This window comes from Arvicola amphibius, chromosome 3 (genome assembly GCF_903992535.2).
Source record: "Arvicola amphibius chromosome 3, mArvAmp1.2, whole genome shotgun sequence".
Taxonomy (NCBI): domain Eukaryota; kingdom Metazoa; phylum Chordata; class Mammalia; order Rodentia; family Cricetidae; genus Arvicola; species Arvicola amphibius.
In genome coordinates this window covers 7766878-7782704 of record NC_052049.1, presented here as the reverse complement: position 1 = coordinate 7782704, position 15827 = coordinate 7766878, and the positions used below count along the sequence as shown (strand labels likewise).

The following is a 15827-nucleotide window of genomic DNA, read 5'->3' as shown; positions in this document are numbered from 1 at the left end:
TGTAAGCAGACACAGTACTGAAGAAGTAGCTGAGAGTTCTACATCTCGATTGGCAGGCAGCAGGAAGAGCATGTGAGCCACTGGGCCTGGTTGAGCTTCTGAAGCCTGCTGCCAGTGACACGCTTGTTCTAACAAAGCCACACCTACTCCTGCAGAGCCACACCTCAATAATCCACTCCTTATAAGTCATTCAGACCACCACAGGAAAAGCAGTTGAGTAAGACACCCAACCTCAGCCTCTAACCTTCTCATGCGTGTGCACACATGCACACATGTGTCAGTCAAGCACATATACACATGCAAGCAAGGACCTACTGTTTAGCTTCCAGAACTGTTATTTCGTATTACTTTATTAAATTACATAAATATGAAGTGCATTATCACAAATTAAACATATTTACAAAATTAAAAAGTAACTTATTAACTTCCTCCCACTTTTAATATCTATGCCTGATATCTGGTGAGATTTATTTCTTCTTCATGGGTTCATCATTATTAGAATTCATAGAATTATAGAGCACAGAACACATATCCAAATACACACAGAGGGAAAGAAAGGGCTTTCCTTCTAGCCTTTGTGTACACATGGAGCACCCCTCTGAGTTGAGTTGATGAAGTGGCTGGGGCTGCAGTACAGACATGCTCAGTTCATCACACACACACACAGAGAGAGAGAGAGAGAGAGAGAGAGACAGAGACAGAGAGAGAGACAGAGACAGAGAGAGAGAGAGAGAGAGAGAGAGTTCTGAATGCTGCCAGACAAGCCCAGGGTAAAATTGTGAGGGAATTGTTTCCGGTTCCTTTGTTTTGTTTTGTTTTGTTTTGTTTCTTAAATCAATTCAGCAGTCCTTTCAGATGACTTCCCCAGGCATCCTTACCCCCTGCAGGCTGTGCACAGTGCACAGAAGAGAACTCCGCATTCACTCAGCAGTGCTGTGCCCTGGGAGTCCTCCCCTCTGTCTTCTCTGGTACTTTTCCCATGGGAGGCACAATACACAAAATGCTACATCATGCTTTTCGGATGAAGGAAGTGGGGTTCTGTGAGCTCTGTGAGGCTTTCTTCTGTTTCTGTTTGCATTGTGTGCATGAGTGAAAACACTTCTCGTAGGCTCCTAATGAGTCATCCGTGTTCCACCCGGTGTGCACGAAGCCTTCCTTCCCTCCTTCTGTTTGTAAGCTGGTGTGGGAAATGCCCCCTTGAGGTCCCTGCATCCTGCCTCCTGGACTGTTCACAAAAGGCCTTTTCCCCGCTCTTTCCTTTGCAGGGCATATTGCTCAATTTTGAAAAGCAATATTTTAGTAAATCTATAGAACCCTAAGGTAGCTAGTCATGTATTAATTAACTCTCCTCATTCATTCATCTCTTATGCGGTGAACATTTACCATGAGCATGGAAATGCACTTGGGATGAAAATGTATTGGTGAAGCAAATGAAGACTACAGTCCTATGGGACCGTGGGATGCTGGAGGGGGGTAGGCATGCCCAGATTGCAGCGTGAAGCATGCGGCTGAGCACCATTGAGAGAGTGGCAGGATACAGCATGTGTCCTAACACATTTCTGGGATAAATACGTTTTCTGGAATATGAAAATTAAATCTTGGAGGTGTCAGTCCTTCAATCCCTACTAACACTGCAGCCCAAAGGAAGACAAAGCAGCCCTCACAAGTGAATCAGGTGATTGTCCCCATAAACACAGCAGAGTTCAGATGTGGTTTTGCTGATGGCCATGCCAAGAAAGAGTCTGTGTATTAATGAGCTACTTTGTTCTCTTTTCGATTTAAATATTTAAATCGCCCCCAGTGTTAACAGGCAGCAAAAAGAACATAAATCTGGAATACGTATCACGAAGCATTTGTCGCGTTCATCTCTAGATGACTGTTTCCTTTCAACAAATAGAACACGGAAATATAATGTGGTCTTCACGGTTGTTAGTCAAAGACGGAAGTACGATGTGCCTTCTGGGGCCACCCATGCTGTGCCTCGCACTCCGAGTGACCTTCTTCATCCCCCAGAGCTTCTGAGACTAAATCCCTGTGTCAATTTCAGCTTTCCCATCTAACATCAGTGTCTTTTATGTGTTTGAGGTCTTCTCCTGTTGAGTAGAATACTTTCAGTGTTTTCTGTATCAACACTGCTGCCCTTGAAGACAGTGGTAAAATTCAGTAAGGTATTAGGAACGGTAATCATTCTAACCCCATGAGCATGTGACATTTTTGTTTTCTTTAAAGACATGTCTAAGGCACCCATTTTGAAGTTAAAATCATATTTCCAAGATTCTGTCTTTCAAAAGCGGTACATTCAGCTTGTTATTGGTGGGATATTAAGGTGGCTGCCTGGGATGGAATCCAACAAGAGTGCTCAGTTGTTTTCTTTCCCTTTCCTAAACCTAATTCAGTCCGGGCAGTTGTCGGTAGTGGGTTTTCTGAGAAAAACAGTGCTTGGGCTCAGACAGTGGAACTTGACTCTCCAAGGCCAAAGCTGTTTCCCTATTCTTTCAGATAAGGAGACAAGGAGGTATACAGCTCCTGGTGGACCTGCTGGATCACCGGATGACGGAAGTCCACCGTAGTGCCTGTGGGGCTCTGAGGAACTTGGTGTATGGGAAGGCTAACGATGACAACAAGATCGCCCTGAAAAACTGTGGTGGCATCCCAGCGCTGGTGAGGCTGCTTCGCAAGACCACAGACCTGGAGATCCGGGAGCTGGTCACAGGTGAGACTTCTCACTAAATGGTTCTCAAGATGCGTGTTTCGTTTTCTAGCCCAGTAGCAAATGTAAGAACCAAGTATTACAACACAGAGCCTCCCAGTTCTGATAACATAGTCATACTCCAACTTCCAATGAGTGATCAAAATACCATCAGCGGTAACTCACATAGGTTGGTCATACTCAATAATCCAGTAAAGGCAGCTATCAGCAAAATCCTGTGATCTTATTTCAGTCCTTGTCATTTGCTTTAGAAGTAGCTGAATATCTTACAAGACCCACAGGCCATCATTAGAGTAACATTAGAAATACCTGATTAAAAAAGACGAGGCATTCAAGCTATTGGCAATCAGCCGCATGTTCTGGTTTATAAGTACACTGAGCATTTTGTGCTTCTAGTGTGAATTTATTGAGTAAAATACCCCTGCGTGCTCCAAGTCCCAAGGTTGTAGTACCGAATACTAAAGAACTATTTGAAAGCTAACTTGAATGCCTTTCCACATTCACAGAACTTTGGGTTTTAGACTTAATAACGGTTGCTTGTAGATTAATGAGGGTGCAAACAGGGAGACTGTTGAAAGCAGTCAGCCCGTACCTTTCTTGGAATAATTGGACAGAGTACACATTAACCGCTAACTGTCATTCTTCACTTTGTGAGTGTGTGGGCTTAACTTGTTGGAGTTCTAATGACCTGCATGTCCCGGTATGGGACATACCAAATTGCTCTGAAGCTTCCTCTTTCTCGTTATGCTTGCTGCTGTTGTAGGTGATGTTTGGCATCTGGTTCATTAAAGTACCCCTACAAGCAAGTCTTTGACAAATGAATTCCAAATGCAACTTTCCCAAAAAGATCTCTTAATTATCCACGATACCATTGCATTGACCTTCTGTCTCAGGTCTAAAATTTCCATGTATCTATGTGGATGAAGTATGTGGAAAACTTATTTAAGGAAATCCATAGCTCAAGCTACAGAGTCATAAATAGGCATACAAGGTGGGGGCCAGACTCCCAGCTTCAGTACATCTCCTTGTGTCTTCTTCCTCCAATGGCATTCATTGTTCTATCGCTTTCTTGTTTTTAGCTAAGTTTAAACCAGACCCACATTGCCTCATTCTTTTTTATTTTCTCTTTGTTTTGTCCTCCACTAACCCTTACTTGCTTGCCGGCTTTATTTCCTCTTTGTTTTTTCTGTAAGTAGAGGTTTTTCCTTGTGGAAATAATTATTGGCAAGGGTTAGAGTATTATTAAAGTAATGTTTCACAATAAGCTCAGATGGGTCAGGCAAGGTAAAGTGGTCATTATGTGCATTCTGTGATTTTTTGAGGACTGTTTGGAGGTGAGTTAGATAATCTAAACTACTCCCTGTCATTACGGTTATGCAAGACGGCCTTTATTTTCACTTGGTTGAGTGTGAGTTGAGAATGCCTGGGAGAAAAGGTCGCAATATGTGTTATGCAAACAAGATGCTTGGTGCGTAAAGATTTTGCTACTGGATGCAGACGGCCAGGAGAATGAGAGTCTACAGTGCCTTCTGCATACGCTGTACATGCTATCTCCTGCTTGGAAAAGACATGGAATTAAGTCAGCTTTGTATTGTCTGTAACACAAAACCATTATCTTGAGGCTGCTTCAGTAGCGTTTATCCCGATGGCAAAGAGATGGTGTAAGTGTCAGAGGCAGAGAAACCCATTGCTTGAGGTGCTGCTGACACTGGCTATAAAGGAGCTGAGAGAAACCGGAGCATTCCCCTGCCGCCTTTGGAAGATCTTGGAAACTACCATTTAAACCCAAAACAATGATAGAAATGTCTCTGTGAGCTCCACTTGGACATAATAAAAAACATACATCCTTCTTGGAGGGTCAAGAAGACTCCACTTGTGGCAAAGCTTGGGCTGTGGGAAGGATGTAGTTGGTCCTTGGCTTACAGAGACCTTCCCTTCTTACTCTGCTTCTCCTGAGGAAAGCCAGACAATGTGTCCCCTTGGTGGCCAAAACTTTCTTAGCCTTCCTTCCTGAAAGGAACACTGTCTTTGAAACAGCAGTGAATCAATTATGAATAATCAAAGTTAGCACCCTAGTCGATGTTCCCTGCCTTACAAGAGGCGGAGTGTTATAGTCTCGCTGTAGCTGGAATTAGCTTTGGAGGTGATGTTAAATAGCAAACTTGGGCTGCAGTACCATTCCCACAGAAGGAAATGGGAAGAAGGAAAGCACATGTGAGGACAAGCTTGCACAGAGGGTTGGGTGCTGAGAATGCAAAACCTCCCAGGTGTTCCCAATAGCAGAGACTTGGGTGATGCCAATAAGCCTGCAGAACTCAGTTGGCTTCTGTTTAGACATCACACCAGTGATCAGGTCTAACCAAAGTCAATCCCCCAGCCCGAGGAACAGGAAATGAGGTAAATTGAAGGTATCTCAGAGAGCATTAGAGAAACATTTTCATCTTCAGCACTGGCCCATGGCATCTGCCAAAGGGGCTTCGAAGCGCTGATTCTGTTGCCTCCTGCAGAGCGTGAGGAATTCATGGTTTCAGTTCAATTAACCCAGGTTAACCCCAAAGTTATTGAACCCTCCCATTTCTCTCTCTCTCTCTCCTCCTCTGAGACACTTACCTCTGCCCAAGTCCCATGGTCTTCTTCTATTGTAACCCTCCCTGCCTATGTGAGCCCAGGAATGTCATCCATTCCGTTTATGCCTCAAGCACTTCACAGGACCCAGGTGGTGGGTAGTCTGTAGACTTGTTAACTAACCACCCTCCGTCTGGGACTCACTGCCAGGGTGAAGCCCTGCTCTGAATGACCAGTGCCTGGGTATTAATGATAAATATGTAAAGATTCTCTGATGGCTTGAATAGAAATGGCCCCCATAGACTCATGTGTTTGAATGCTTGGCCTATAAAGCGTGGTACTCTTAGGAGGTGTAGCTTCATTGGAGTACATGTATAAACTTACTAGATGAGCCATGAGGAAATCAATGTCTAGAGAGGGCAGATGAGGATGTGAAAGTGGCTTGCTTCACTTTCTTTTGCTCCAAAGAGGCTCCACAGCTACAGTTCCACAGACCGTTTGGCAATAAGGTCAAGTGTCCACGCATGAATTCTATCAAACTGTGACTTCTCATTTCTCCAGGAGGCATGATGAGAACTCATCAAGGTCTCATGACGTGGTGTGTGATAGGGTCCTCTGGGTAAGGGGAGTTGTTTCTGTCTTCTGCCCCTGAGCTCATACATACGAATACAGTGCATTGGGAAATGTTAGGGGGCCAGGGAGAGGGGTTCTTTGGAGTTGTTCTGTCTATAGTTATATGTTGGGATGTCAAGAATTGTAAGATAATGAATTGGGTGATTTGAACGTGTTTTATAAGCAGGAATTTGGATAAAATCTCGCTATTAAGTCTCGGAATCGGCCTCTGTGTCCATCATCAGGGAAATGAGTGAAGAGAAAAGCGGCATATACGCACACTGTAATTGTATTCCTCAGTAAAGGACAACATTGTGTTGGTCACAGGAAAGCGGATGCACCTAGAGATTAGCATATGAAGGAAATTATCACCCTTGCTCTCATTTGGGGGTCATAGAATTTATAGAGATTTGTAAAATCACACGTGTATATCTGACAGGAAAGTAGAGGTGAGCTCTCTGGGGAAGCTGGAGGGACTCACAGGAGAGGGAGAGATGAGAGGGCCGTGACACGGTCAAATGCCTGACATCGTAGCATTAAGATGTCCACATGAAACGCATTACCATGTGCAAGGTGTATCTACCAATTCAGAACAGATACTGAGGAAGCCAGAATGCAAACAATTGAAGAATAAAATAAAGCAGTCATCCTCCAGGTCTATAAATTGTTTATTGAATAATTTTTGGAAAATTGTTTGAACAGTAATTAAATGTTAAAATAGAGGTATCTGTGTGCAGCACACAGCCATAGATGCTGGAAAACACCTGCCTGCTCACACTGCGGCCTTGGCTCCCAGTGGCATGTATTTCTCCGCCGTGTAGTAGACCTGGGAATACATAATTTTCCTTCTATGCAATAATTATGATGAGCTAATGATCAGCCTTGTATTTAACCCCAGTCGAAGTTATTCCCTGCTGTCCATTACTCACGGTACTTGGGAGCAAACGCACCAATTAGAAATGTTGCCTGTCCTTTGGGCTTGACTAATGTAAGGTTTTCTCTCTCTCAGTGTGGAAATAATTAGCATAAATTTTGAAATACACAACTGAAGTTTTGAGAATGCTTCACAAATCATAATAAAACAGTGTTTATTGGTTAGTAGGCTTTCCATTGGGTTAAAGCAAGTGTCCTTGGGAGCATGACTTCTCGAGCAGTAGGGGGTATTCTGTTTATGCTGTATGTGCCCAAATGGTCCTTTCCTTTCATTAGGAGACCAGGCACTGACTCAACCTTGCCAATGATCTCATTTTTCTTTCTTGGTTTTTAAGTTGGCATACAAAGTAATGGGTTTCATTGCGGTGCACCATACCCCTCTGTGCTCTATGCGCCACCATACAGTTCGTGAGCCAGGCCAGGGGCTGAAGATTGAAACACACAAAGACTCAGAGACAGAGACACAGGTCATCCTTGATGCCAGAATCATTGAAACAGAATGCCCCAAGAATGCCCCCTTTATTGTATCCAGGGGCAGCTTATATAGGGATAGCCACGCCCCAGCCAAACGCACCAGAAACCATTCCCCTGCCATCAGGAACTCCTGAGGGTCTCGTGCTCAGAGCAGCTGTAGGCACTCAGATCAGGGTAAAACAAGTTGTTTACAAGAAATTCAGGATCTGCAGGTTCACTGCTCCCAACATTTCGCTACAGCATGTTCATCTATACTGTGTATTCTATTACCTGCTCTTTATTTTATTTTTCTTTCCTTAAAATATCTTCCTCCCTTTTCATGGTCCCCTTTCTGCATTTTTGCATGGCTGCACACACACACACACACACACACACACACACACACACACACACATAAATTAAGTCCTGCATATGAGAAAAAACATGCAGTTTTTGTTTCTTAATCTTTGCCCATGCTTTTTGTGATCGCTGATCTCCTTCTGTCTACTCCATATATTGTATTCAAAAGCCCCACACATCTGTCAACGTCAGGGTCCTTTTCCCCAAATCTGCTGCACAGCAGCCCCAGGTTACAATGTTCCTCTTTAGTGTTTTGCTGTCTTACATATTCCTAAAAATGGGCAATCTGGAAGTGTTATCAAGAGAACACTGTTTTAGCATCTCACATGTAAGTGAACTATACTGGATGTGGAATTTATGGTAGGAAGTTATTTTTCTTAGGAATATTTTATTAATGCAATTTTACCGTTGATACTAAAGGACTCTGGGAAGGTGTGTGCTGCTAGCTAGCTGTGTCTTTCTTTTAAAAAATCTTCCTTGGCAATGAACACTTCTGCATTAAAAAAATGACCTTCTCCAGTGCTGAAATATTGCCTTTTTACAAAAACACTAATTCCCATAACCTCTTTTTCTGTCCTCTATGTAATTAGTCAGACTTTGACCCTCAAGTTATTTTTTTTTTCTTTTCTTATGTAATCTGGAGACCTTTGCTCTCTCTGTTACATAATCACTGAAGAGTTTCCACTGCCTAATATTTATTTGTGGCATTCATTTTCTTCACTCTTTGTATAAGCCTCAGGGAGGAGGCTCGAGCAATAGGATATCATCTCTTTCATTAATTTTAAGAACTTGCTTTATGATTTTATGGCCTCTATTTTCGTTTTACTAATACATCCTGTTAAAGAATTTCTCCAAGAATGTTCTGTAGCATGAATTATCTCACTTTCCCCTAGCGTCCACTCTTCTATTTGGGGGGGGATTTTCTCTGTAGTATCACAGGCATGCTTTGGCAAGACCATCACCCTAGGTTTTTCTAACTTATAAAACAGACGGAAACTGGGCTTTGTTGAGCTCTGTGCATGCAAATGTGGCATGATTGCTATGTGTTGAACCATTACTGAAGGTGAGCTGGTAGGGTAGACTGTGTGGAAGGGCCCTTAAATACCTTTTCAGGCAGGCTTTTCTTCACGACTAAATTTTCGCTAGGAAAACATTTTATCCCTCCATTATACTATCAGCTTCCTTCTCATTATTTTTTCTGAAGTTCTTCTGAGTTGTCGATTCTGTGTAATTGCTCTACCTGCCAAAATGGGCCAACACGTTCCTGCCTGTGAGTGAGCGCTGCCCTTACGTGGCTGTGGCAGAGAGAGCCGGGACTAGCCTACTGCTTCTATACAGTGCCTTCAGAGCTCCTCACTTCCTGTCTCCTTTCCATATGCCACATGCTCTCCTTCTGGGAAAATCTTCCTGAAAGTCTATTTGGAGAGCCAGTCTCCTCACTGAAACAGAGCCCCTGGCTAGACCCAGCCCTAACTGGATCCCCCACAGCCCCACTAGTCCACCAAGCTCCTTCTGTTTGCATCTTGAAGACACGGGATGAGATGTCCTTACGCTTCCACATGTCTTTCCATTCTCTTCCTAACTCCATTAGATTCCTAATGAATAATACCTTCCCTGTGTGACTTCTGAACAGTGATGGATGAAACAAAGTGTAAATATTGGTGAATATTATCCTCCTTCTTTGTGGAAGCCAGGTTGGCTGCTTGAACTTACTAATTCAAGACATTTACTACTACTACTACTACTACTACTACTACTACTACTATTATTATTATTATTATTATTATTATTATTATTATTGTGCTGCTGTGGGTTGAAGCCATATTCTACTAGCACTGGACAACTGAACTACATCCCCCAGCCCCAAGGCACTTTTCTTTTTACCCAGTTTTTTACAATCATCCAGAGGCTCCTTCACAAGCAGGCACTACATGGTTTATCATAACAGCCTTTCTTCCACCTTTATGGCTCTTAAGGGAGAGGGTCACTTAGAATTCTGGGCAGAGCGTCTATACATCACCATAAGAGTTACTGAAACGGGTCAGAAAAAGCAAGACTTTTAATCAAATTCAGAGCCATCATGTTCTCGGACTTCAAAATTAAACCCCAGTTTCCTTCCTTATTCCAAACACTACGTACCCGTGTTGTCCAGCACAGTGAGCCATGACATCGCAGTAATGAAAGACAACAACGCAGAGGTGAGAATGAATACAGAAGTCCCAGAAGGCCAGGACAACAATGCAGAAATACCAAATTCCCAAGAAGAAATTAAAAGCAAAGGGCAAAACCTATTTCATGTTGAAATCCAAAGACATGAAGTTCAAAAACAAAATCAAGTTTAAAAGGCCCATGTCCCTTGTCATTGTGTTCTAGTTCAGCGTGAGTGGGGCTGTAATCACGGGCTTCAAGGCTAAGGAGAGGACATATTTGACGGGCTGTCACTCTGCTTTACTGGAGTATCTGGACAAAGGGACACCCTTGAACTTAGGAAAAAGCAATACCAATCTGGTTTCATTTGGCTTCAAGAGTCCATTATCAGCAAACTTAAATTTAATCAGGAGAAATGCTGTCTAGATTAATGATGGTGTTAAAGGAGGTAGAGAGATGGCTCATTGGTTAAGAACACTGGCTACTCTTCCAAAGTACCCAGGTTCATGTCCAGCACTCACATGATTGCTCAAAACCATCTGTAACTCTAGTCCTTGGGGATCTGACCCCTTCTTCTGGCTTCCTCCTGTAAGGTACATACGTGGCACACAAACATACATACAGGCTAGCAAAACATGCATACACATAATAAAATTATATCAATAAGTCTTTCATTTGGTGTTAAGATTTATCTATAACCTGTCGCTTATTTTGGACAGTGGAACTGTAAGTGTTCAGGTCACCTTACAATACCAATGTGGCATGGAGGCAACCCATCCCATCATCAGCTCTATGAGCTGTAGTTACCCTGGAGGAGCAGACACCCTGGGGGTGACATGGAAAATGGACTTAACGTCAGGATTAGACCTGATATTGTCATCAGAGCTAGCAAAGAATGCTCTGTGCCGGGTGATGAGCTAGGAGGAGACACTGGTCATCAGGCTGTCATCGGGAACAAAAGCTGGACGACAACAGCGACCAACCGGACCTGGGATGACAGACCGACGTCCTCTACTGATTATGTTCCGACCATGAGTGATGGTTCAGAGCTCTCCTATGTATGGGCCTGGGGAAGCTAAGAGAAGAGATTCCGTAGGAGCAGACAGATCTGTGTGCCCATGCTGCCTCCTATCCAGAAGGGGACACGGCACAGCAATGCAAGCGTACATAGGCCAGTGTTGGCTGTGCCTTGCCTGAAATGTTCAGAACTCCTGGCTATTGCCTTGTTGGTCCCTGCCAAACTTCCGAATTCCCTGCAGACAGCCTCACCTGGAGCCAGGACGGAATGGAGTTCTTGAAAGTGTAGCGCCAGCTCAGCTCAGCTGTGACAACTTAGTATAATCCACCGTATCAGGACTGATGTGATGTAACATTCTTCCCTGAGGCATGTGTGTACTGTGAGCATGCCTGGAGCCAGGGGAGAATGGACGGATGCCTGCTGTCCTGCCCATCCATCATTCTCTCCCACAGTCCCTTGAAACGGGGTCTCTCTGAACCTGGAGCCAGGCTGCATTCTAGAAAGCTCCAGTGTTCCCCTCCCACCCAAATGCTGAGGTTACAGACCTATGTGTAGCCACACCCAGTTCTTTATGTAGGTACTGGGGACTCGCTTCCTTCCTGGCTCCAGGTGAGGCTGTCCACAGGGAAGTCAGAAGGTTGGCAGGTGCAAACAGGGCAACGGCTCAAGTCCTAACGCTTGCACAGCGGCCTCACTGAATGGACCATCCCTCCAGTCTCGGAGTTTCCCCTCCGGGAGTTTTTCCTTCACCGCTGGTGCCACAGGTAGAGGATTGTGCTGTTGGCTGGCAGCCTCCAGTTCCCCGTGGCTGGTTAGCCTTACTCATTTCTCTATCCTGTGCCACAGCAGCTGCATTTCTTGTTTGCTGTGGAACTGGCTGGATCTGACATCCCCACACTGTCTGCGAGTCAGCCTCTCCTGGTACCCACCACGGTACGGTTGCTCCATGACTCTGCCTCCCAGTTTCTGCTTCCTCAAGAGCTCTTCATGCCTCCATATTGGGACCTGTTGTTGGCTTTCCTTTCTCTATTTCAGTCTCTGGCAGATCTCCAGAAGGCTCAGCCAAGTCTCTGCATTGAACATGGATTTCCCTTTGGATTCCACAACAGGAGTTGGCCAACTCTATAGAGTTGTAGCTAGAAACCTTTCCAGCGTGCCTTTGAATCACTTAGTCTACCTTTTCAGGGAGTAGAGGAAGTAGTCAGATTGTACATACCTGCATGGGTATGAGTGACTGTATACCAGCAGAGCTTTAGTTATACATACAGGTGGCACACAGGTGGCTGTCCCTTAGGTTACAGTTGACAGAAACCTCAATCTCATCCTTCTTCCAGTACCCACTGTGGGTGGCACTATCTCCTGAGTAGAATCCTGGACTCTGTAAGCAGAGTGTATCCTAAGTGAAGATGCAGTGTGACTGGCTAGCTTCCTGCTCCTGGCACCGTACATTCTCTCCTTCTCTGCCTGCTGCCGTATCCCTGCCTTGGGGGACTAGATATCTCTCAACCGTAAGCCAAAATAAACTATTTCCCCTATAAGCTGTTTTGGTGGAAGTGTTTTATCACAGGAGAAGTGGCTAAAGCCAAGAATGTGAAGCCAAGAATGGGCACCCTCCTATGGGGCATGGCAGCTTCATGTTCCTCCTCTACCAAATGCCAGGGTACCTCTCACGGAGACCAGAGAAGCTCAAATTTCCTAGGGTTACTCTAATAAGAGGAAGAAGGTTAGAGCTCAGCCTTACCAGACAAGCCAACATGAGTGTTTTGGTTGAGCCCTCTAGCACTCTGGGAAAGAACACAGGAGTAATGAGAGATGAAGCCTGCACTCTATCACATGTGGTCCACATGATAGATTTCCTGGGGAAAAATCCTTCCTCACTAATGCATGGCTGCTAATTCCAGTCGATTGCTGAGGGGCACAGAAGATGAAGTGTGTTTGCTTAGTCTCTTACGGACCGCACAGCATCTACCCAGCTTCTAATGATTACATTCATTATGAAGACATTGCCTGTTCTTACCTGCTCTCATTTTGGCCATTTTAGAGTCATCTCTCTACTGTGATTAGTCCACGATATGCAAAGAAGCAAAAACGTACAGTCAGTCCTCAGCACTGTTCTGACGCCCAATTTCCTCCTACCCAGCTGAGTCCCGTCCAGTTAGAAAATGTGCATCAGCAAAGCCCTGCCTACATCACTCTCTGCCCTAGAGGTAGAAGCCCATGTGTGGGTTATACTCATCCCTTCCCTAAACACATTGGTGAGCGCCCACCCTAGAGATGTGAGGCCAAGGTGCTTAGCATTGCAAGAACAGAAAGCCCAGATTCCTCCTGGCCATAGGCCAGCTTTCCTGTGGATACAGATTCCTTTTCCATAGCTATGATCACAGTGAGTGTTTTTTAGAGAGCTAGATGGAAGATGGGGTTGGGAAGAAGCCAAGTAGAGAGAAAATCTGCTTTTTCAGATGAATTGTATATGAGAGAATGAACACCCTATGTAGAATTTCATAATCAGTTCATAAAACTTTTGCAAGAGGTTTCAAGCTTAAGCCCAGAGACACGCCTTCACAGATTGTGTGTCGCGGTGTATGAAACATATAGTAAACCACAGCAATAGATCTAGTGCCATGAAGTTGCAAGAACTGGCATGAAAAATCAAGTGAGTGGTTCTCCCGAGAGCAGAGAGGGACGAGGGCTTATCTACAAGATGTCTCTGCTTGAAAAGGGAAGCCTGCGTGTAGTGACATATTGAAGTAGAGGCGTGGTTCGCTTTCTCACTCTTGACGTCTGAAGGATTGTTTTAGGGTGATGCCACTGCGCAGTCGCACGGAGTCTTCATACTCATGTTCCTTCACAGCTGCGGCTCCCCTCGCGCAGCGGGGTGCCTCTCTTCCTGCTGATCAGGATTATGCCGTAGTAATATTTTGACCTAAATTTCACAGAAGAGTTATGGCTTATATTATAACCGTATCTAGACAAGTCATCCTTGCATCCCTTCTTTATAAACTATAACACAAGTCATAGCATGGAATCAAATGTCATTGATGGTGCTGTGTTGGGAGAGGGCTTAGTTTTATTATAGCCCTTTATTTACCAAGAAAACACTGTAGAGTTTCATCAAGATCCTTTATATGGGCGATACTGATGGTTCAGTTTTTGCCCTGCAAAAGTGAGGACTTGAGTATGAATTCCCCAGAACTCAGAACCATACAAGTCTGTAGCTCCAGCCCTGAGGACACAAGACAGCAGAATCCTCCAGTCCAGCCAGTGAGTAAGAGCTGGACTAAGTTAGAGACCGTCTCTTAAAATAAAACACCATCAAAGGTGGAGAAACACACACACACACACACACACACACACTGAATGCTTGTAAGCTAATGTTGAGTGATCATCCTCATCCATCCTACATATAGCCAAATCACCCGAGGTTGCCTTCACTGATCACACAACATTCATCTTCATGATCTATAGTGCTGGAGACTTAAAATGAGATTCTGTTACACACCCTTGCCAGGCATGCCGAGATCTCAGGGAGGTCCACAGGAAGGTATTGGTGAGCTCTCTCGCTTTCCGTTGGCTTCCAACCTTGAAGTGCACAGTGCATTTGTGCTCGTTAGGCCTGACAATGTGTAACTGATTTCTATCTCTACTCTGCAACTCAGGAGTAACAAGTTAATTAGAAACGCTTTTCCCTAATTATATTTGGGAGTTTGCTCTATTTGCTCTACAATTATCACAAAAATTACATTAACTAGTGTTAACAAACACAGCATATAAATCCCCACCGGATGTTGGAGGTAAGGGGCAAGGCAAACAGTGTCACCATCCCTTCCCGAACACCTGGTTTCATTCCCAACAGATGTTTTTATTCTATACTTAAAGCATCTAAAACAAGCTTCCTTCACGCTGTGTCTTAGAAGACAAAGCCAGCCTGCGAGACTGGAAGCTTCACTTCTGCTCATTCTTTACAAGGCTTGCATAGTGACTTGCTCCTGCAGTGGGCTTTCCATTGATGGCATGAATGACATTATGAAGTGCTGATGAAGCGTTTATCTAATTATTCTTTAACAATAGAAACTGGAGAGTCAGATAATGGGGTAAGAACCTGAATGATCATATAAGGGGCAGAGAATCTTTCTCAGCCCTACCCTACTACTTCCTTTGTATCTTCTCTATGTGTCCTTGGTTCTCTGAAACTCTATGGCGAATTTTGGCCAGCAAGTAGCTAGCTTCACCCTCTGATTCAAAGTAAATTTTATTGGCAGTCTCTGGAGAATTGGAGTGTGATCAAAGTATCCCCTAACAGGTGGCTGTCAGCTACATGTCCTCGAGAGAATACTCAGAGAAAGGGTCTCAGGGACATTACATCTTAGCACAGGAATCATAGTCTGGGACCTCGGGAAGCAGGGACATTGGTATAATGCCTGCCTCTTACTTTGCTGCTCTTGTACGGTATGTCTGAGCCACACTTCAGTCAAGGTATAGTAGACAGTAAAGAAAAGAGGGAGATGTGAGCTCTGCCCTCAAGGAGGGATCAGTTGAGAAGAACGGATCCGTTCTCCCTAAGATGAGCACCAGGAAAGTATAAAGAAGCCTACAGCGGGAAGTATCACCAGTCAGCTAGCTGGGGGCTCAGGGCTTTCCTTTGATATCCATTGTCGATAGTCAAGAAGTGCTCCGAGTGCCACATTGCAGTAGCTTGTGTTTCCCCCAGTGTCTGATTGTAGCAAGTAGCAGTAGCAGGCGATGCCCTCTAACTTTGCAGTTGTTGTGCCAACCTTGATATCCAGATCTTAGTCCTTGGTAATGTAGTTGTCGGAGCCTTCCTCTACAGAGTTGGCACCTCATTGGAGCATCTCTTGTGACTGTAACTTGCACATTTTCCTCTTGGCTCCTTGATATATTTGATCAGTTCCCTGAGTCCCTCTTCCTCTCTCAGCTTCTAGTTCCTTTCTTAACTCTCTGTTCCAGCTATTGGTAACTGCTGCCAAGATGATTTGGACACTTACTTGCCTCTGTCGGGAAAGCATTCTA

The 15827-nt window shown here is 44.4% G+C and overlaps 1 protein-coding gene across 1 annotated transcript in view; it reads left to right on the top strand.

Annotated features, from left to right (window-relative positions):
* Positions 1 to 15827, top strand: part of Ctnnd2 (catenin delta 2) — a 623964-nt gene that overhangs the window by 429447 nt on the left and 178690 nt on the right. Inside the window, exon 10 of the mRNA XM_038323012.1 lies at positions 2500 to 2713. Within this exon, the coding sequence (XP_038178940.1) occupies positions 2500 to 2713 (214 nt within the window). The remainder of the gene's footprint in view (positions 1 to 2499; positions 2714 to 15827) is intronic.